Source organism: Dermacentor silvarum, chromosome 7, assembly GCF_013339745.2.
Source record: "Dermacentor silvarum isolate Dsil-2018 chromosome 7, BIME_Dsil_1.4, whole genome shotgun sequence".
Lineage (NCBI taxonomy): Eukaryota > Metazoa > Arthropoda > Arachnida > Ixodida > Ixodidae > Dermacentor > Dermacentor silvarum.
Genome location: NC_051160.1, coordinates 28,324,802 through 28,345,948, shown reverse-complemented (window position 1 = coordinate 28,345,948; position 21,147 = coordinate 28,324,802). Strand labels below are relative to the sequence as shown.

General features: G+C 47.6%; 1 protein-coding gene across 3 annotated transcripts in view; it reads left to right on the top strand.

Annotated features, from left to right (window-relative positions):
- Positions 1 to 21,147, top strand: part of LOC119457830 (homeobox protein Meis1) — a 343,572-nt gene that overhangs the window by 140,058 nt on the left and 182,367 nt on the right. For all 3 annotated transcript variants that reach the window (XM_037719582.2, XM_037719581.2, XM_037719584.2), the window contains one exon: positions 20,516 to 20,651. In XM_037719582.2, coding sequence (XP_037575510.1) covers positions 20,516 to 20,651 — 136 coding nt within the window. The remainder of the gene's footprint in view (positions 1 to 20,515; positions 20,652 to 21,147) is intronic.

The following is a 21,147-nucleotide window of genomic DNA, read 5'->3' as shown; positions in this document are numbered from 1 at the left end:
CGACTACGTTTGTCGATCTTGATACCAGTGCAGGGTATGTGTCTTCGGAAGGGTTCTTTGATTTGGTTTGTAACGCGTGCCATTTCTGGAGTCAGTGCGACGTCACAGCACCCATGCGCACGCCTCATAACATTAACCGGTAGAGCTGACCGATATAAGTGTTTCCAGCAGCATATCTTGGTATGGCTCCAGCATTGTAGCCATGCTTAGTATGGCTCCAATGCATCCCCGACCACCCTGCGCGTATTCTTTTTTCTTTGATAACAGCGGTTACGGGTTACGTTCTCGCGTAAAACATACAAATAAACATTTTTCACATTCCTGCTTTCTATCTCAGCAAATCTTTCTTTATTTATTGTCTTGTCTTCGGTGTGGTTCTTATTGTTGCTGTCGAACATGTTCGTCACGATGCTGTGTCCCAGGACAGGTGTGCAGACTCCTTCTTAGCGGCAACTCCATCACTCAAGCGCGCGCATTCACGCAAATGACAGGTAACCGTTGCCGCTTATGAGTAGGCGTCACTGTTTGCCTTAGTCGTCACGCAAACAACAAATGGTTCTCGCTTAGCCGCTTGTATGCAGTATAATGATTAGCAGACGTCGCTCGTCTGCCGGCGGCCATTTTTCCTTTGCAGCGTGTCGCGTGGATCTCCATCACTTAAGCGTCACCTCTTTTTGGCACCTAGCGAAGGAGACTGGAATAAATCACGCACTAAGTTTTTCACTCGCCGCGCTCCAGTCGGAGCAGGACTAAACGCGAACGCTGTTGCTTGCTTCCTTTGTAAGGCTTAGTTGTTTTTGTGTGTGTGCGGCGTACAGGAAACACCAAATACGCTTCGGGCGACGTAGTAGGGCCGTTTCTTTCGGTAGCTCGTACGGGAGAGTTAATTGAAAGCAAAAACGAAATTGAGGGCCACAGCGAAAGCGAAGATCGAGAAAAGGAAAAGGAAAGGCAAGATAAAGAAAGAAGGAAACAGAGAGGGGGTGAAAAAGATAAGAGGCGAGCGGGTCATCGTATCCTCTCTCTCCGCGGCGCGCACATCTGTTGTTCTTTGATACCGGGCTTGAGAAGTCTATAGGACGAGTTAGGCTCGTCTTAATGGCGTTTAATTGGCCAATTAAGGTATACCCCGGAGATGCGAGCGACGAAGCGAGTTATATCGCCACCGCGTCGGACGTGTGTACGCGCGCGCATGCAAACCAAGCGCGCAATTTTTCTTTATCTTTCTTTTTCGCTCCGAGGCACTATACTGTAGTATACGCATGCACCCGTCGGTGATAGTCGTCAGGGCCGACGCGTTGAGGAACAGCTGCTTCAAACACACACAGTCGACGAAAAGTTTTGCAACGAGATCTGCGCGAGGTGTGTTTGATATGCAGCGAACGTGAGCGGGTGTACGTGTTCGTCGGGGTTGTGGCTGCCTGCGGACTTCGCTTGCGTTGTGCTCGCTCGTGCAAACCGCGGTGACCAGTGTGGGTCAATGCAAATGAGCTTGCGAGGAGGACAAAGCGTTCTTCTCTTAAGATCCAGTGTGTCTTCATTCCGAGCTTCGTCTACCACTTCCCTTTCTTTCTTTCTTTCTTTCTTTCTTTCTTTCTTTCTTTCTTTCTTTCTTTCTTTCTTCTTTCTTTCTTCTTTCTTTCTTTCTTTCTTTCTTTCTTTATGTGCCAACCGAAGCGAGGCACTGCATTGGGAGTGTTCATAAGCGAGGCCTCGTAAATACGTTGACAGGCTCGGTTTGGTGGAGACGTTAATACTGTAAGCGCGTGCTTTAGGATTAGGCTCCAAACAGAGAGCGTTCCGCTGGGAGGCGCTGGGATCGCGGCGTTTGTTGTTATGACGTAGTTTCTATAATTAACGCGCGTGTTTTTAAACTGCGAAGAACGTTCTCTCGCCGTGCGGTCTAATTACTCCGGAGCAGTCGCTAAATAAAGCAGGGTCTGCGTTACGTCCGCGCGCCCCTCTCAGAGGTTGCGTTTGTTGGTTGAGAATGTTGGTATACATACGAAGGCACCTAACGAGTAATTTGGTTATGTAATGCGCGAGAAATTGTGGTTCTTTGACCTTGCTTGGGGAATGCGCTTGCCTCGTGGGTTCTCTTCACGTTGTTTACTTTGCATAATTGCGCGATAGCCACGGAATTCTCACCAGATTCGCACCCTAGTTCATATAGTATAACACGTTGCTCGCAAGCCTCTGTTGATTGACAAGATTAAGTTAACTTATTGATTTATTGAGCGCGAGACAGGGGTAATGGGAGATCACAGGGAGAGGCCTTCGTCCTGCAGTGGACATAATATAGGCTGATGATGATGATGATGATGATGATGATTGATTTTTTGACCGACTGACTGCTCTGTTATAGAAGAGTAAGTTTAATGACTTACTGGCATAGATAGATAGATAGATAGATAGATAGATAGATAGATAGATAGATAGATAGATAGATAGATAGATAGATAGATAGATAGATAGATAGATAGATAGATAGATAGATAGATGGATAGATAGATAGGCAGCGTTTGAGAAGGCACCGCAAGCTGCCAACGTCGCAGCTTATACCGTTGCGTTCCCGATTGCCAGGTTGACTGAATAACAACGAATGCGATTCAGCCTCCTCTATAGGCGGCACTTCTACGCGGCTAAGTAGTCGTATACGTATACATAGCTGGGGGCTTTTCGTAATGTAATATTGCTGATACGGCTGCTCCCGCGTTACTATCGTCAGGGTTGCGAGGGGAAGGGGGGGGGGGGGCGGTGCCAAGGTGGGGGATGTGCAGATTCCAGGAAGAGAGATAATCTGGGCCGTATACCGCCGTTTGACTGTGTAGATAATCCCGCCACTTCTTTTCCCGCTGTTCTAAATGCACCGGAAGGATATCCCTCGGAAGTCAAGAGAGCTGGGTGGGCGTCGAGGGGTGGGGGGTCGGGGTGCTCCTATAGATGGGTGACTGCGTGCCACTGTCCAGGCAGTAGCGAGACTCCTATGGGTGGATGGGATCTTTCAGAGGCCACAGGAAACGGCGAGTCATCCGACACTGAGAGTGCGCTCGACGCCCGGAGGAGAACGCCTGCCGTACGCACATTGCAATGTTTCTGTTGAGCACTCTGTAACGATATGAAACAGAACGCGTAATCTCTGTTTAACATCCAGTGATTCCTCCAATCGTTTTAGGTCAGAACTGTACTCTTTGTTACTTACTACACAGTTCTCGTATCAAAATTCATCTTGACGTTACATACTTCTGTTAGCCACCCCTTATGTAATACATTCGTGCCCGCCACAAACGAACCCACCTATAACGAATTATTGTGTACAACGAACAGCAGTAAAATCCCCTCGAAATTTTTTTCAATTTTTTTTTTATTTTATATATCGAATTACCTATATGTCGATCTTTTATGTGATCCCCTTCAGATTTAATATATCTGGGTTCGACTGTACCCACATTGCGCGGGGTGTTTCAGGACAATGAAATGAAATGAAAAAAGCTCAGGATGAAGGAAGGAAAATGATTTGCCCCAAATAAAAATCGTGTGTTCGATTTCATATTACACATTAGGCACTATTGTGAACAATTGAAATATGAACAAGTTGGGACTCTAACTATAGAACGCGATCTTTGTCCCTGCTTTTGCCACTACGCGTAATATGAGCATTATTTCAGCTTGTTTACTTACTATTGGACCGTATATCAACTTTGGATGGGCGGCGCTGCGGGGTCGTAGTCTAACAGTTCTTACATGTGAAAGATGTTCTACTTTCTTGTTCGCGTTTTATTTGTCCACAGCTGTGTACGTCGCTAGCATGGCGTCTCTTTCCAAGATGTGCGATATGTAGGGTCCCCTGTTAACCCAACAAAGGGCCAACGTTGGCGCGACGTTGGTTTTCGACTGGCACGACTTCCCGTGGTACTTTGATTGATTGTTCACACTGGTCAACATGTCGTCGTAAAGGTCGAGGTTTAGTTATAAAGAACGAGCCTTTTCCGCTAGTGTCTGTAGGTGCAAGCCGGGAAGGCTACCGGCCCAAATACTTTTTAGTGCATGCCCCTTGCGGCGTCTTGCAGTAAAGCTGTGATTTATCGATTAATTGAGCGACTCTGGGGGCGTCAGCGGCTAAGTCAGGGACCGTGCATTTGTGGTAGGACCGTGAACTTTCTCAGCCCTGCGTCAACAGCATTCGCTCTATTTGTATGTTGTATAAAACAATGAGATGACCCGCGACCACAGGGCTATAGTGTCTCTGATTGAGAGCCCATAATGAAACATGAAACAAAAATCTGTAAACATGGTGTACTAGCTGCATTACTTGCACGTGTGCTACACACTCCAACCGTGATACTGCAGTTCCGTTCGCCGTTGGGGCCTTAACGAAACGCCGCTTTGGTTCCTCGTGGGAATAGAAATGTGAAGCGCGGGATTTCGCCATAATGCGACGCTTCGTCAATGAGACGTGAAGAGTCAGCCGCATTCGTGTATCAAAAGTGATAGAGGAGAGGCGGGGGGGGGGGGGGGGGGGGCGTTCCGGCGTAAGCGTCATCTATAGTCAGTGGTATAGAAGATTCGGGGACGCTCCTTAGACAGAGCTTCCGAAGCCTATTTGAACGTCCGGCATGGGTTCCATATCGTCCCCATATGTAGTTCCTCTGCCCTCTTCCTTCTCATCTGTTCCTTACTTTTTTTTCAGTGACAGTTTCTATGGACTTTTCGTGGACTCTCATAGGCTCATTCGGAGTCGGTCGTCTTCGATTTCTGTCTATAACACATTCAATACACACACGTACCTACAACTTCGCGCCGAGATATGCAGGGTGTTTCTTTAATTAGCATAGAAGCTTCATGTAGTGACCCCAGAGTAATTATAAATACCACGCGTAATTGTTGTTTGCTGCACATTGTAGGCTTTACGAAGTGAAATCAAACTTAAGAAAGAGGGCAATTAGCAGCAGTTGGTCCCTATTCACTGTATATTGTAGTTGGTCTGTATTCACTGTAGTCGCTTTCGAAAGCGACCACAGGACTCCTGCGTGGAGGTCTAGGAGGATATAAATATTCAGTAAGGGATCCGCCCTCAAAACCACCGTGCCTTCCGAGATCCAAGGCCACGAAGCCACATTGCACTTGCCCTCTGGGCCCCCGCGCCTCAAAACACAGTTCCTCTTGACTTAATAGATGTCCATTCTCTCTCTATGTTAAAAGAAGTTCGACTCTGCCGTGATGTCATAGAAATCAGCGAGCGTTGTAGGCTGACGCAGCCGGGATTAACGCATAAACTCAACACTGCGTCTTTCTGTAGGCGAGTCCCTGTCGCTGCCTTAGTATACGGTGGTTGCCGTAAAAGCAGATGCTGTTCTAAACACCCGAGGTCATGCCCGGCTGCGAACTGCTCGCCGCCTTCGAAGCTATAAGCCAAAAAGAGGCAGCTATAGGCAGGACTTGATTCTGTATCGTGTGGTCGGATCTCTGGAACTTCTCAACTGACCCCCCTCCGCCAGCCCCCCTCGGCCCTTGTTTCGCTTGCGCCTACTTGCCCCCACTAACCCCCCTCCACTCCGACCCCCCCCCCCCCCAAACCACCACCCACAGATCGCGGGGGGGTCTTCTTCTCTGAACTTGGCCCGACTGCGACTTTCGCATACCCCCGGTGCTAGAGAGACTGATCTGGTTGTGGCGTCCGACCGACAATAGCAGAACGAAAGTTTTAAAAACGCCTTTCTTGAGCTGCGCATCTGGGCCTCCGACGAAGAAGTCATGAGGGGAGAGGAGGGTGAGTGTTAGTGGCGCAGTCGACAGGACCTCGCCGTGCGAGGCGAGGATGTGAGAGCTTTTGCCGCTGCAGTGGTGGTGCTGGTGGCGGCGGTGGTATCTCCCCCTCTTGTTCTTGTTTTCAGCGCTCCAGTTTTTCTGGTTCTAACTTCGTCGTCGACGTCGCAGTGGGTCTCTTCTCCTGCTGCTCCGTATTTTGTTGTTGCTTGGCTTTCCCAGGGGCGGCCCTGATAGGCTTTTGTTGCTGCCTTTGATGTTTATGATTACTTCCTCTTTTTATTTTTTTGAAAGACGAGGGGGGTACTGTTGAAGTAAATGAACGAACGCGAAGCGTTGAATTCTCGTTGTGACTTGGGCCGTTCAGCTACTCGGCTTTTCTGGAACATGCAGAAACGCTGTCTGCTCGCCGCGCTGGTAGCTACAGTATATTGTTTCGCTTACCATCAAGTCATTGCGTGTGTTACATATTATTGTTACAAATTTCAATTAGATAAGCCTTCGTTCTCGGTGTGAGGCTTTGTAGGTCTCTTTTGCTACTAGTAGCCAATATGCTACATGTATCAACAATTCTGTAAAAAAAAAAAGTGTAGAATACGTCGTCACGAAAAATAAAACAAGTAAAACTGTTACCACTGCAACTGTCTTGGCAACGGCTTCGTCTTCCCCATCGATTAATCAGTCGTTTCGTCCTTACTTCAAAACACAACCAATAGCATTTCACTTCATATGAACCAGGGGCAGCAGGAGGTTTTTTACTATCTTGGCCGTGGATGCTCGACGTTTAGTAGGCTAGTGTTCACCACTTCCGTTCCTTGTTCTAAAAAAAAAGGGGGGGGGGGGAAGCAGGGGCGTTACGTGCCAAAACCACAATTTAATTGAGGCACGCTGTATAGCGGGGGGCTCCGGATCAATTTTGACCAACTAAGGTTCTTTAAACTGCCCGTAAATCTAAGTACACGAACGTATTTATTATTTTTTGTTCATTGCGCCCCCGTCGAAATGCAACCACCGTGGCAGGGAGCGAACCCGCGACCTCGAGCCCAGCGACGCAACGCCATATAGCCACCGGCCTAGCGCGGCCGGCGCTTGTCTTTCTTGAACGCGTCCCCTCGTTGTGTCTGAAAACGAGTCGCCCCCAACACCCTCGAGCCAGCGGGGGTCCACTTCTTTTCGTAGTACTACCCCCCCCCCCCCTCTTTCTTTTTCATGCGGCTCGCCACTCTTTGTCAGTTTTACCTGCCTCCAAAGGTTTTTCAGGTGGCTGCATTCCTCGCGGGAGTTCCTCGCATTTTTTTGCTCTCACACAGACTTTTTTTTCCCGTGAAGTCTCCTGGTCTCAGCACCAAGGAAGGCAACTCTCGCGAGCCCCTGTAGATTGGCTAATGAAGGAAACCCGTGGTTAGTGAAAAAGAAAGAAAGAAAGGAAGGGGAGAAAGAACTAAGGCACACGATAGAATTTGTATAGTTGTGAGCAATGTGAGCGGGAACGCTGAATTTGTTTTCGAGAAACAATTACTCGTGATGGGTGAATGCAAATGTGACATTTTAACATGCAGCAGGTAGCTCTCCTTCTAACGTTTAAAGGCATTGAGCATTTTTGTCCAGGGAGTCTGTGTGTCGCCGCTACAACACTTTGAAAGCAAATTGTTTGTACCCTTTCCTATTGCTCGAGGGAGTACACGAAGCGGAGGTTTCGGGAAGAGGTTTATTTAAATACCGTGAAACTTACGCAAACGCGTTTTGGAGCACGCCGACTACGAATCTGCTTCTAAAATCAGCGAGACGCGGATACCGCCATCACGGGAGCATGGATCGGCCCAGTTTTTACTGAACCGGGCTCCGGGATAGGCCCAGTTTAGCGTTGCATAACGAATCGAACATTGTCCTCTTCGATTCATTCTTCGAGTCGAATAGTCACCGTTCGTAAATGCAAATATTTTTCGAAACGTCAACTGCACCCAAATAAACACAAAATTGGAGCAAAAGTACGGTAAGTGTTTCACCTCCGCTGGCATAGTATAGACATAAAACACGAGAACTTGCATAGTGGATCAGGCTACGTCACTTAGGTAGCCATACTTCACCGGCCATACAGCTATCATTCGCGCTCTCTGAAGAGCCCTGTGCATGCGAATAAACTACTTGCTCGCTCCTATTGTTCCATTTGTGATTTTAATAAACAACGCTTCATAACGTACTATGTGAAACTTGCTAGCTTCGAGAATACTGGGACGTGAACATCGTTTTACATTGTGATAACGGCTGTTCATTATATTCGTAAACTATTTCGAAAAATATTCGATATTCGAGTCGCTTCTAGCACTGTCCTATTCGTATTCGATTCGGTCTCAGAAATCACTATTCGCACAACCCTAGGTGGTCTATTTTATCGTTAACATAAATTTTAAAAATCACCCGTCATGTGTAGCACAATTCTACTGCTTGAGCTAGATTACTATCAGACAGACATTATTCGCACAAGGACATAAGAGTATAGCAGACTCATTAAAAAGTAGTAATTAACTTTCAAACTAATTACCTTATTCCACATATTGTAATTTACGAATTGTAGCCGGTGACATTTGAAGTCATATCCACTCGCAACGAATTCTGCGGATGACTCCAGTTTCGATATCTGCGTTCCCAAAATTTGCGACGAAATGCATTGGTGTCCCAGTAACTTTTGAGCCTCAGTGCATAAAAAGGCGCCAAGTTAAAAAACGTCAGTGGACGGCAGCGCATTTTTACGGCAAGTTGGACTGCGTTTATCTCACAACTGGCGTTATAGTTACAAAATTCCTTACAAGTGTATGTGCCTTGTGAAACCACTGGCTTTTCAGTTCGTGTATTCCTATACGTATAAATATAGCAATAAGTTGCAAAGTTAATATGTGAAATTTTGATGGTTCGTCAGTTATGCGTATTGATTTTCATTGTCAGTAAAGTGTACCTCTTCGAGTATTCCAGGTCTAAGTAGACTTGTGCTGAATGCCCCGGGCGATTTTTTTTTTAAATTATGATTACGTTAAAATAAAACGCCCTCTATATAAGCCAATTCGGTATACCGAGTGCGGTCGGGTGTTCGAGACATCCTAAATGACAGCAGTAGCAGCAGTGGTGGTCGAGGTGCAGGGGTCGGGGTGGTTGTTGCTACGAAGTGTTTAGGCACGCGTGATGACTTGTCGTTCTTGGAAGCCTTGCCACCCCGCCGAAGCAGAGAGAGAGAGAGAGAGGGGGGGGGGAGGGGGCTATGGCGAAAAGCGGCGGAAAAGCTTTAAGAGGCTGGAATTTTGAGAGAGGGAGGTTAACGATCTAAGTCATATTTTCAAACAGTGGGTTTCCACCGAAGAAAAGGCGCACGGCCTTCGACGACGTTCCCTCCGCCTCCCTTTTAGAGCCCTAATTATATCGTGCCACGTGGACGGGTATAGGGGTGAAGTTTGAGAAAGCGGCCTATTTACCCTAGGCTATTTTTTGAGCAGAACGAACATGTGAAGGAACGAAAAGAAGAAGAAAAAAAGTAAAGATAGGGAAAGAAGAAAGAAACGTGGATAGCACATTAGCTATTTCGGGTAAACCTATAAGCCTATCGTGAGTATACCGTGCCGCGAGATAGCTTGCCTTTTGCTTTTATTATCTTTATCATACTGCGTGCATTACGTTAATGACGCGCGCACAACTTACATGACGCGGACGGTGCAGTAGACCATTGTGTGTTGTCGAAAAACCACGATGTCGCGGGGTAATTTGATTAGAAGAGATTATTTATCGCGCGAAGATTAATGCAGCCCCTGCTAGTTGCGGTTTCCCACCCGATCTTCCCACGTTTCGGGAAGCCACTGCTCCCGACGTGACCGCCTCATTCTAAACTGGCTCTTAATATTTCTTTCCGCAAATGGCCACGTCCGTGTGCACTTCCCGTTAGCCGCGCTCTTTACTGTATTAATTTTTTTTCTCGTGTATTTAAATTTCCTCTTACGAAGTACGTCCAAGTACTTAGCGTTGTCGGGGCGAGGTAAGTAGGTTCAATCTTGCCGTGTCGACGAATTCTCGAAAATTCCGACGGCTGACACGAAGCCGCTGGTGGGTGGAGGTTGGAAAATGCAGTTTGTCTTTTTTTTTTTTTTTTTTTTTTTAGCGTCGTGTCATCTGTAGGATTAGGGATATACGAATAGTACTATTTCCTAATATTTGCCCTGTGTAATATGGCCAGTATCACCTTGTTTTGTACCCTCTCGAAACTATAAGTGTCGGTGCTAACATTCGAAAAAAAAAATTCGGATATCGGATGAAATATTGTCGTATTCGTTTCAGTATTCGAATCGAATAGTCGCTGCTCGTAAGTGCGAATATTTTGTCGAATAGTATTCGAACGCTTCAACTCGCCAACTGTGCCCTAAATTTCGTACAGGTGGCCACAGTAGACTTAAATAAAGCACGAGAAAATATATACGCATTCGAGCACGCTATACGTCACTCAGGCGACCCACACTTTTCCTCCCAAACTGCTATCATCCGAACAAGTACTGAATGTGCAAACGAGCAGCTTGTTTATTTCTAAAGTTCCATTCATGCTTATACTAAACAACGCTTGGTAACGTGCGCTCTAATGACGCACACTTGCCAACGTTGTTGACATACTATGATGCGAACACAGATGGTGAGAACGGCTGTTCGAGAATTATTAGAAAATAATTCGATGCGATTCGATTCGCATTCGTTTCGGTCTCGAAAACGAATATTCGCGCGCCCCTGCGAAACAATTGCGCGGTGCCGTAGCGTCCCATTTCTCTCCTTCTACGAACACAGCGATTCACGCTTATCTGGCGACGGACGTGCTTTTCATCTGTTTCATTACTTTGACTGTCATGACGCGCCGTGTAACTGAAAGTAGTTGTTCCTTATTTACAAGCTCCTTGGCCGCCCGGACGTCCAGATTGTGTTGCCTGGACCTTTGCACGTGTCCTGTCTGTAACGCGCTTTCACAAGGTTACTATTCGATGCGATATTCGGAAGTCGTTATTTTCTGAAACGCATGATTCGTGTTCGATTCAATTGGGAGATTTCACTACTGGAACAAGCATCCTAAAGAAAGTAAGGAAAGAGAGAGAGACAGAAACAAAAACTGCACGCACTCTGTGTTGATCTCGCAGAACGCATCGCAGTGGAGTGCCACCGACAACGCAAAACCTGCTACCTAGCGCGTTTCGACCACACTTCGGATAACGCGATTAAAGTCGAGTCGCCTGGCTTGTACTGCGCGCTTCGCTTCAACGCATGCCTCGACACCCGGAACACAACGAAGAAAGAACTCGTCCAGCGTGCCCTAAGATACAGTAGACGCTGCACACCCTCGAACCAGCAGCTCAACTATCTTCTCTGCCGATGCCGAAATGATTGCTCGTTCGCCAAACGCTGCAGCTTCTCCGACACGTCGCGAGGGTCAGCTTTGTGATCTAGGCCTTTCTTAAACGACACAGTTATTAATGCCTTCAGGTTTAAGGGGTCAAACGCGTCCTCAACTCCTATCGCATTTTTCTTTCTCCTCGGCGTAATTAGACAGCCTTGCATCAAACCGCGCGCCCTAGAGCAGCGGTGTGTTGTCGCCGGGTGGTGGAGGAGGAGGGGAGGAGGAGGGGAGGAGGGTGAGGGAGGGTCAGTTCAATCTTAGCTCACGTCGACGACGTCGCCACGAGCAAAAAGGAGTGGCGCGGGGCAACCGTCGGTTGCGGCGGTTCCTCAACATCAAAAGCCTTCCGCTGTTCTCCCGCGTTCTACGTCACCCCCCTCTTCTCTCCTCCTCTCTCTCACCGCCCTTGTACCCTTTCCTGACGCCCTCTCTCCTTCAGGGCCTGCGCCGAGCACGACCTGAGCTACACGTTGTAGGCCTAGCGAGCTCGCCCCCGGACCGCCAGCGCCGGTTGCGGGGCCAATCTCGAAGGGTGTAATTACCTCGGAAGGAAGGGGGCCGACGGCTCTCGATGCGTCGTCGTGGACGACGACGGCAGGCAGCTCGGGCACCTACGTACTACGCGCCGGTCCTCCGTTCCATCTCCCGCTGACTGAAGAGCGAAAGAAAAGTACCGCATGTTCTCGAATGCAAGGCGCCAGCTTACTCTTGAAGAAAACGTTGTCTCGGGGACTGTATTGGGTAGCTTGGTGGGGTGCTCTTAGAGCCTGTCCCTAACGGGCACCACTTTGGCAACATTGACGGAATTAACCTTTGGACGAGTTCATGTTGACACAGTGGACTAGAAAGAAAGAGTATTCAAGATACTAGAGAAAAAATGGTTTGCAAGCACTGTTGTAGCAGATATACGCTAATGCGGGTTTACAAAGAATTGAAGCTAACAGCAGGCAGGAACTATTGAAATTTATCGTTACGCACGTATCACGTTGTCTGTGAGAACAACATACGACACAACGACGTGTTTTCAGTCGTTTAGACATACATATACGTGTATGGAAACACGTAGGGGCTAAAAAAATAAAAATACAAGAACTGTAGGAACACTGTATCGCATCACTTCGCATACAACTGTTCGATGTCTCGAATATGCTCGCGTCGTAAAGTGTGACCTCCCTTTCTGAAAGCAACGAGCAGTGCCTCGATGAGAGGTGGTTGATTACATTCGCGAAAGTGCAGTACCCAGCCGTCGCTCGCAGATCAGAGAGAATCCAGTCAAGCTAGGCCGTGCTGCAGGTCTCTCTCTCTCTCTTCTCTCTCTCTCTCTCTCTCTCTCTATCTGTGTGTATCTGCAAGCGACGGGCCTCGACTATTGGTTGGCGAAGCAAAAAAAAAAATAAAAATACTTTGCCTCTCAGAGGAAGTTATTTCGTCCCGGTCCTTTGTCGCGCGTGCTCGGCCTGCTTTGTTTTTTCCTTTACACATTTCTTCTTGTTTTTATGTTGCTCCGCGTGCGTGTGTGCGTGTGTGCACGAGCTCCCTCTCCCACACTCGTGCCCTTCTCCGTCTTCCCCCTCACCCTCTTCTGAGCTGATCCGCGCGCCCTCGTGCACAAGCAAGCGCTTGTTCTCTTGTAGCACCCCCTTTTCAGTTTTTGTCGTTATAGCTCATTTTCTTGACGGCTTCCTGACGGGAAGGGCAGGACGGCTCTCAAGGCCGTAATTTTCGCGTCAAAAAGTTTTTCTCCCCTTTCCTCGCAGCCTGGCGTAGACGCTTACCCTCCCTCAATCAACCCCTTTCCTTCGGCCCCTCCTCCTCCGCTTTCGTACTACGGTACAGCAGCGTTCCCTGGTGGATCCAGATGATCCAGGGGGGGGGAGACAGCGCACTCTGACGGGTAGATAGAAGAAGTACGGAGAATGCGCGCGCCGGCTGCTTTGAAGATGACGCATGGTGCCGGTCTTTTTTGATTGCAGTGGTCGGTGCTGCTTTTTGAGAGAGACGGCAGGCCGACGGTCAGTTATCAAGTGAGGGTACGGGGGAAAGGCATGGATGCGAGGCGGTTTATGGAACGACGCCTTGCTACGCGGCGTTCTTCTCGCGAGCGGTTAGCCGTGAGAAGGTAATGGGGAGGGAAAGGCTGTTGAAGATGGAGGAAAGGGGTGTGAAGCAGGGCGGGAAGGGCCTAACACCCTTGAAGAGGCATGGGATGATCGATTTAGGGCGATCTGTTCGTTTGCGGGATGAAAAGATGAAGCCGTATGCGGTTTGCCGTGTCAGGAGGTGTTGGGTTGCATTTTGCGGCTTTGTCGACTCGCTGCTGAAGCCTTGGAGAAAGCACGGGTCGCTCTGCTTATGTGGCTTTCGTATCGATGCATTAGCTGCAGGCGAGTTTATATGAATTTGGTCTTTAGTTTATAAAGACATAGAATAGGCTGCCTTAATACTTACAGATGTGTCATTTTCCACCACACCGAAAGAGTGCAGATTGAAATTCGTTAACAAGTCTATTTGTACTGCTCTATCTGTGATCAGTACACGACTATGAAACCTGTTGTTTTCAGTAAATAATAGTCGATAGAGTGTATAAGGCCTTTGAAGTCAAAAGCTGTCTATAGACGGTTTTGTAGACCTTTGGAATGAAACATCTATATACTGTCCACATCAATATTGTTGAAGGCAGATGATAGATCATACGTTTAGAGACGAATAACATATGCGTTTTATGTGTGGTAACAGTACTTACGTTACATCGTGCGTAAAAAAAGATAAATTGTGGAACTCACGGCATAAGAAGTTATTAACGCCGTGATAGGTTTTCGTAGAAAAAAGGTCGATTTCTGGCGTCGGCTGCTGACGTCAGAATTTGGATACGAAAGGTTATATAGGTCTATTCGATTGTTCCCGTGACGACGCTCACCCTTCGTTAGGACTCTTCCTTCGCCGCTTGCGAGAGCGTTCTGCGTGTTTCGATTGCTGTAGGTCTAGCTTGTAGTCGGGCTAACTTGTCGGATAACTATAACCGTATTTGACAAATAGCAGCGCTAACTAGACGAGGACGAAGAAAAGAGAAAAGAAAAATGTTTGTGAAATATGAGGTTCCACCAACTCGCCAAAGTTTCGCTGCGTAACCGTACATTGACGGCCAAGGTGGCGTAGCTAGCTTCATGAATAGGCAAAATGCAGATACAGGTAAGGAGAAGGCTGGTCGACTGGTGGAGAAGGTTGATGGAATATGTCTTTCAGATTGTGAAATGAATTTTAAAGAACATAAATTTTCATTATTGGCAAGTTCACACCGGTCGCCTTCCCGATACAAAATGGCAGCATCTATCTATCTATCTATCTATCTATCTATCTATCTATCTATCTATCTATCTATCTATCTATCTATCTATCTATCTATCTATCTATCTATCTATCTATCTATCTATCTATCTATCTATCTATCTATCTATCTATCAGTATTGTCGACTGGGGGTACATACATCTATATGCCTGTCTATCCATGTATCTATATATAATCCAGAAAATTAAGTCATGTGCATTCTTGGATATATGGCTGTGACGCAGCAGGCAATCTCCGCAAGTGCCTCTTCGTGAAAGGAGCGTCGAGTCAACGATGACGATGGTTTTATTGGCATCACATTTGAAACGTGACGGTGACAAATAGTCACCTAGCCTGATTGCGCTACCTAATAATCTATGCCTGCTTATCAATCTAGCTTTTTACCTACATCTTCTTAACATTTTGTGTCTTCCTTGAATACTGTAAATCGACCTTGTACAGTTAGCCTGTAACGGATCCGATCCTATCAATAACCCCACCTACCCTTGCTAACAACAGGCCGTGAGCGTGGCTTCGCCACACGACTAGCACGATCGCGCCAAAAATAAAGAGCACATTCGTGCTGGTGAGAGTTGTTCCCTGGTCACTTTCCGCACCGCCCGCAACTTCGCGCCACCTGCAGATGCAAGCAGACATGGCCAGCGGTGGGGCGTTGATTGCTGAACTGCTTGCGCCACCTGTCGGCTGACCGCGGCACTACGTCATCGACGTAAGGGCTCGCCGAAACTGCCCGCTTTGTTCAGGCTTGCGTCGTTGTCCGCAGCTATCCCACTGACTTCGTCGGCAGTCACGTGCTATAAAAGTCGAGTGTGCATGAATGTGTATCGCACTTAGGGACGTGGCAGCTTCGCGACATTCTCAGTCGCCCGGTAGTGCAGTGAACCGCGCGAGAGTTATCAGATGCGAATCTTGGGTAAAGCACCCCCTGTAGTAACAACAAATGCGTTACCACTTGTGCTAGTTCTTTATTCCCGTGTCCTATAGAGGCGAATGCAGAAATGTCTGCAAAAAAAAAAAAAAAGGCCTTCGTCTGACAATAACTCCAAAAGATGTTGACGATGATGTGGAAAATGCTAGAGCCCGGCCTGACACTCATGGCTCCACATAGACGGAGCAAGTCTAATCGACTCCGGATTTACTTCTTTTGTTGCGCGACCACTTAGCTCAGCCAAGCAAAACCTGTCACTCGCAGATCCGTGCCTGAGAGAAAAAAAAAAAAAAAAAAAAAGGAGTGTTCGCGCTACAGCTTATTTCAAACTGTTAATTTCGAATCGCCGCTGACCCCTTGCAGTTTCTCGAACGACGCGTAAATTGAAACTTATAACCCTTTCTCGGACATGACGCGCGGTTTGACTTTAGTGTCTGCGTTTGCGCAGAGGGGCTTACACGTTTGACGAGAATAGAAGACACAAAAATGAAGGGAGAGTACAGAAATGACGCAGTACTGTCTCCGAACCGTGCGGAAGGGTCCGCCCGCATTACCGGCTACGGAGCCTATTAGCAAGTTGAAGAAGCAGTGATGGCGGTTAGACAGGCCGAAGGGGGTGGTGTATAGGGTGGGAGAGGGAAGGGAGGGGGGAGGCAAGCGAACGCTATCTCGAGACAAGGTCCGCAGGGCCCGTGATGGATGAAGATGTATCGCTCCGCCGTTTGCCCTTCGTTCTTCCTGCTTTTTCGCTCTCTTTTCAACTCCCTTTCCCTGCGATTCCCGGCTTCCTCCTGAAGGTGTGCGCTGACCCCTCTCTCCCTCCTCCCTTTCCCCCGCCCCACGTGATTCTTGCCATCGTTCTACTCACGCAACGTCGCTCCCATGTAGTTGTATGCTTGTTGATCTTACCGTCTACGCCACAACGGAGCGAGCGAGGCTCATTGGACCAATTTTGCGTACGTTACGTAAATGCCTACGTTGGTTCGACGTCGGCTTAGAGCCATAGATTGAGTTGCCGAGTGAGTGCGGGTTGATCGTAAGCCGATCGTTCGCCGGCCTTACTGACGTAGGGTCGACGTTAACCAACGACCGTTAATTCGTACAATATTAAGACAACTTTGCCTACGTTTGGCTTTATGCTGGTGCAACGTCCGCCTAGGCAGAAACGCTGAGTTGCCGAATGGCTTAAACTATTGGCCCTAGGCTAACGTTAAGGCTAACGATGACGTGTACGTCACGTCGTCTATACTGACGTTGACATGCGTCGGCCTTATACAGGAGCAGTCGGTCATGCGCCCTCTCGCCTTTTTATCAGGCTTCGAGTTGCCAGCCGGCTGTAATGACGATTATCAATGCGTGAAATTAAACGAACGAGAAACTACAATACGTTGGAAATTCAGAGGAAATGAAGCGTTTCTTTTCCTTTTTTTTTTTGTTTCTTGTTTCTTGGGAGGTCGGCCACAAGAAAAGAGAAGGCCAGTTATTCCAAAATCTTAGCTAAGAGAACATAAAAACTAGAGTAAGCACAAAATAAAGTGAGTGAAAATGAAAAAAAAACTGTTTAGACACAGCGAGTCTGGGTAATGTGATGGTAAACAGGGGCAAAAACAGGCGGTATGCACATTAGTGTAACAGACAAAAAATTATCGCAGTACCTTGCATCACTCGGGGCTGCATTTTACGTGACGTTTGTTTCTTTAATTTCATACCTCACGGACGGGTTTGGTCCTCGCAGCAGGTCGACATTTTTCGTATCCTATGAAGCGTTTTTTCTTCTTTTTTTTCTTAGGAACCGTCCTGGGGTTTGTGTAGGTTCGAGCTAAACTTGAGGGCGAATGCCAGCTTTCGTTCTTGTAAAGAACTTGGTTTGCTTTCTCTTAGCAATTTACTTCCATTTTCTCTCTCTCTCCTCAAACTTTCGCGGCTGTACGCGCGTGTTAATTTTAGGATCGGAATACGTTGACCCCGCGCTGCCTATAGCTGCCTTAGATAACCGCGGAAGGCGAAGCCGACCAGGCTTAAAATATATCAAGCCCCTGTGCGCGCCGGAGGAGGTCTAGGGTGTGATTCCTGCGGACCGTCTTGTCCGCAAGCGTTACTTGTCTCGACGTCAATGTGTGTGTGTCTGGGGGGGGGGGGGGGGGGGGGGGGGTTGAGGCCCCTCGGTGTTCGAGTCCCAGTCGTGTCGTCGGCGTGCGCGACTCAAGCAGCAGCAGCGCGCGCGTCTGTGTGTGTGTGTGTGTGTGCGTGATCGTGGAGATAACGTCACCGCGACGCGCCGTCTATTTACAGCGCGTGTGTTGTGTGCGCCTCGGTTCCGAACCCTGAGGGGCGCGCGACGCCTGAAATAGGTCTCCAGAGCCGCCCCGGGGTCCTCTTTTTCAAAGCTTGCTAGCGTGGATGCATGCAGGCTTCGCATGAAGCGCCTGGCTCTTTGCACTTGTTCGATAGGGGTCTAAGTGGCAGTGGAGGTGTACACTGCGTTTTACAATGCGGGGAGCTGGTATGGGCGCTTGTGATTTCGAAACAGAAGTTGCAGCGTAAGCACCATGCAAGCCAATACAAATTCCTAAATATCGCTGAAAAACGTTGGGGCGTTCTAGGCCTCATGTTGAGAGCAGAGTGCCAACATCGCCCAATACGAGTCATGTGAGTGCCATATACACACCTAAATGGGCCCACTTCCAGTAATACTTGCGGCGGCTTCGGTTTGAGAGTTTTAGGTGCCCGGTGGCTTTATTTTAGGCTGGTCACACCGGCTACGTCGGGGCTCGGGGCAATGGCGTCTACGTAAAATTAGTATGGACCATCGTTGGCTTAACAGTGGGAGCACATTGGCCGTACGTTGGCCCGGCCTAAAGAGCTGTTAGCAATAAAAATAGCTGGAAAGGCCCGGTCGTTCTCATGGGACATTTTTAAACCCCATATGACGACGCAGGTTTGCTGTAGCCTCCTATTATCGTATGCATCAAGCGAGCAAGCTTATTATCACTCTGGAAATTGGGCCCGCTTAAATCGGCGCTGGTAGTGGATTATTTTCTTTACTGTCTGGTGTTCATATTGCGCAGGAATCAATTTTATTCGTGCTATTTACTCGATGGGTCATGTGGAGGCAGAGTTATAATTTAGAGTCCGTGGTTTAATTACGAGCGTCAAACTTTTTTTATATTCGAGAGTCGGCACTGTCTTTCTTGCTTTGACAGCACTGTGACTCGTATACTGTGAACGCCGAATAACAACCCTCCTTCCAATTAGCCGTATCGCCACTGGAAAAAAACGAAAGCGCCATCACTCTTTTTTTTACTTTTTTCATAACTTCAATAACTAATGAACTGCCAGGATTGCCGTGCTCAGCAAATTATACGGCTAATTAGAGGCTGAGTGGACGATGGTGGATTGATTTAGACCGACGGCCGATTTTCCCGTAATCTGGCGTTGAGATCTCTCCTATACAGCATTCGTGTCATTATTGCTTTTTTTTTTCTCTCATTTATAGTTCTTGCTTGTTTGTGTGTTTTCTCCCGTGTATACCTGTTGTCTCCGCTCGTGCGCAGCTGGTCTCGTTGGCTGTCGACGACGACGCGATCTTTGCGGCATAAGAACTAGGACACGTCGCCGTTTATTCAGAGGGGTGTCGCCGCAGGTGCCAACCGTAATTGCGGCAGCAGTGATTGCGCTGTGCATATGCGGGCTAATAATGTACGTCGTATATCGCGACGGGCTTTTGCCCGGAAGGTTACCGGCGTCCGAAGCGAAGGAGTGAGGCGCGACGAAGCGGCTCGACAGATATACATATCTGGACACCTATGCGCGTGTCATCTGATTATTGGGAAAAAAATTAATTTCAGCTGTCCGTTCTGTTTGTTTAGTTGCACGTGATTCCGCCATGAAGTCCTGGTGTGAAATGGGCGCTTATTTTTTTACCGAGTTTCGCGGTGTCATTCCGGGGTATTCGTCCTGTGAATAGAAAGCTCACTGTTCCACCATGTTTATACTATCACTAGTCACCTTACGGTCGTTGAATATGTTTCTTCAGTATTACCAAAACGATTGTTCTGTGTCTAATGCGTCATCTGGCATGTCCACTTGCTTCATAAGTAGTCTTTACAATGCATTAAAATATACCTTGCTTTGTATTTATGTATTTATATTACGTTACAATATTGATTATTTGTACACTACCCTTTATGTGACACCTCTGGTAAAGGGGCTAATAAGGAAATAAACTGAAGTGACCGAAAAGAGAGGCGTTCTTCGATGAATGCCAGAAATCTGTTGAATGGCACTTTAATATAGCACGTTATTGAAAATGATATTTGATATGTATGATGTATATAGTAGCTTGTAGTTATTGTCTGCCTACTTAAAGAAAACTGAACGTTTTTTCTTTCCCAATAAAAACGAGAACGTAGACATGTTTACTTGCACTAGACAAAATGGTGAAGGATAATGATGTGACCGTGATTATGAATTACCACCTCGTTGAAATTCACACCCTCTTAAGCACTATCCCTGGCAGCACTGGTACACAGAGCGGACGTAAGCCCAGTGTTGACCAACATTATTCTTACATTGAGCAGCGCTAACTTCATGTTGGTTCTTTAAGGTCTGTGCTGCTTGAGATATTTGAAATTATAATTTACCGAGCTTGGGCTTTTCGCAGTGTGCTGTAGTAGGACAGAAATACAAAGTCAGCGTGAGTCCAACGCTGGTCCACCTTGATGCTACATTGAGTACCTTTGGTCCAACATTGGCCCCGCCATTCAGGGCTGCTTGGAATATTGAGTTTGTAATTCTCAACATGACTTCATGTTGGTTCTTTAACACCTGTGCCGCTCGAGATATTCGAAATTGTAATTTACTGAGTTAGTGATTTTCGCAGTGTGCTTGTAGTAGAACAGAAATACAAAGTCAGCGTAAGTCCAATGCTGGTCCACGCTGATGCCATATTGATCAACGTTGGTCCAACATTGGTCCCCCATTTAATGCTGCTTGGAATTTACGAGTTAGACTTTTTTTTATCCGTGTGCTGAATTGTGCATCTCCCCTTGTCTTCCTGCAGCGGCCCCCCTCGCAGTCCCTGAACTCGTACGGCACAGCGGATGACGTGCGTTCTCCTACGGGTTCGGCGGGCACTCCGGGACCCATGCCTCAGCAGCCCAGCTCACAGCAGAGCACCGACAACAACAGCGAAGCGGGTGAGTCACGTGCTTTCGCACGTTTTCCTCTGTACGTACCCGGCAAACTCGCCCGAGTCTCGAATCCTGAGTTGTACGCGCGTCGTGATTACTGCGTACGACCGGATTTTCCTAGTGGAGATGCCGTCGCTGCAGGAGTAATGTCTTTACCGGGAGCTCAAGTGCGGTGGTCCTCGCGCTATCTATAGTTTGGAACCTTCAGCGCATCTACATCGCAAAACCGACAGCGCCCTTTCTTTCCGGCTTTTTTATTCAAATGAACACAAATAAAAAAAAGAGATATAGGGAACTTAGAAGGTAGCGGCTACTCCTTTTAGCGTAGTAATAATAAAAAGAAATAATTATACCAAATAAGAAAGGTCACAAGTTCCGAAAATCAAGCGGCAAGAGAGCTTGGTTTTATTCCTATGACGAGATCTGGATGTGCACACCTTTGGATGGGTATTGGGTATTCCTGAATGATATGGAATCTGACGCATCGAAGGACTATAAATTT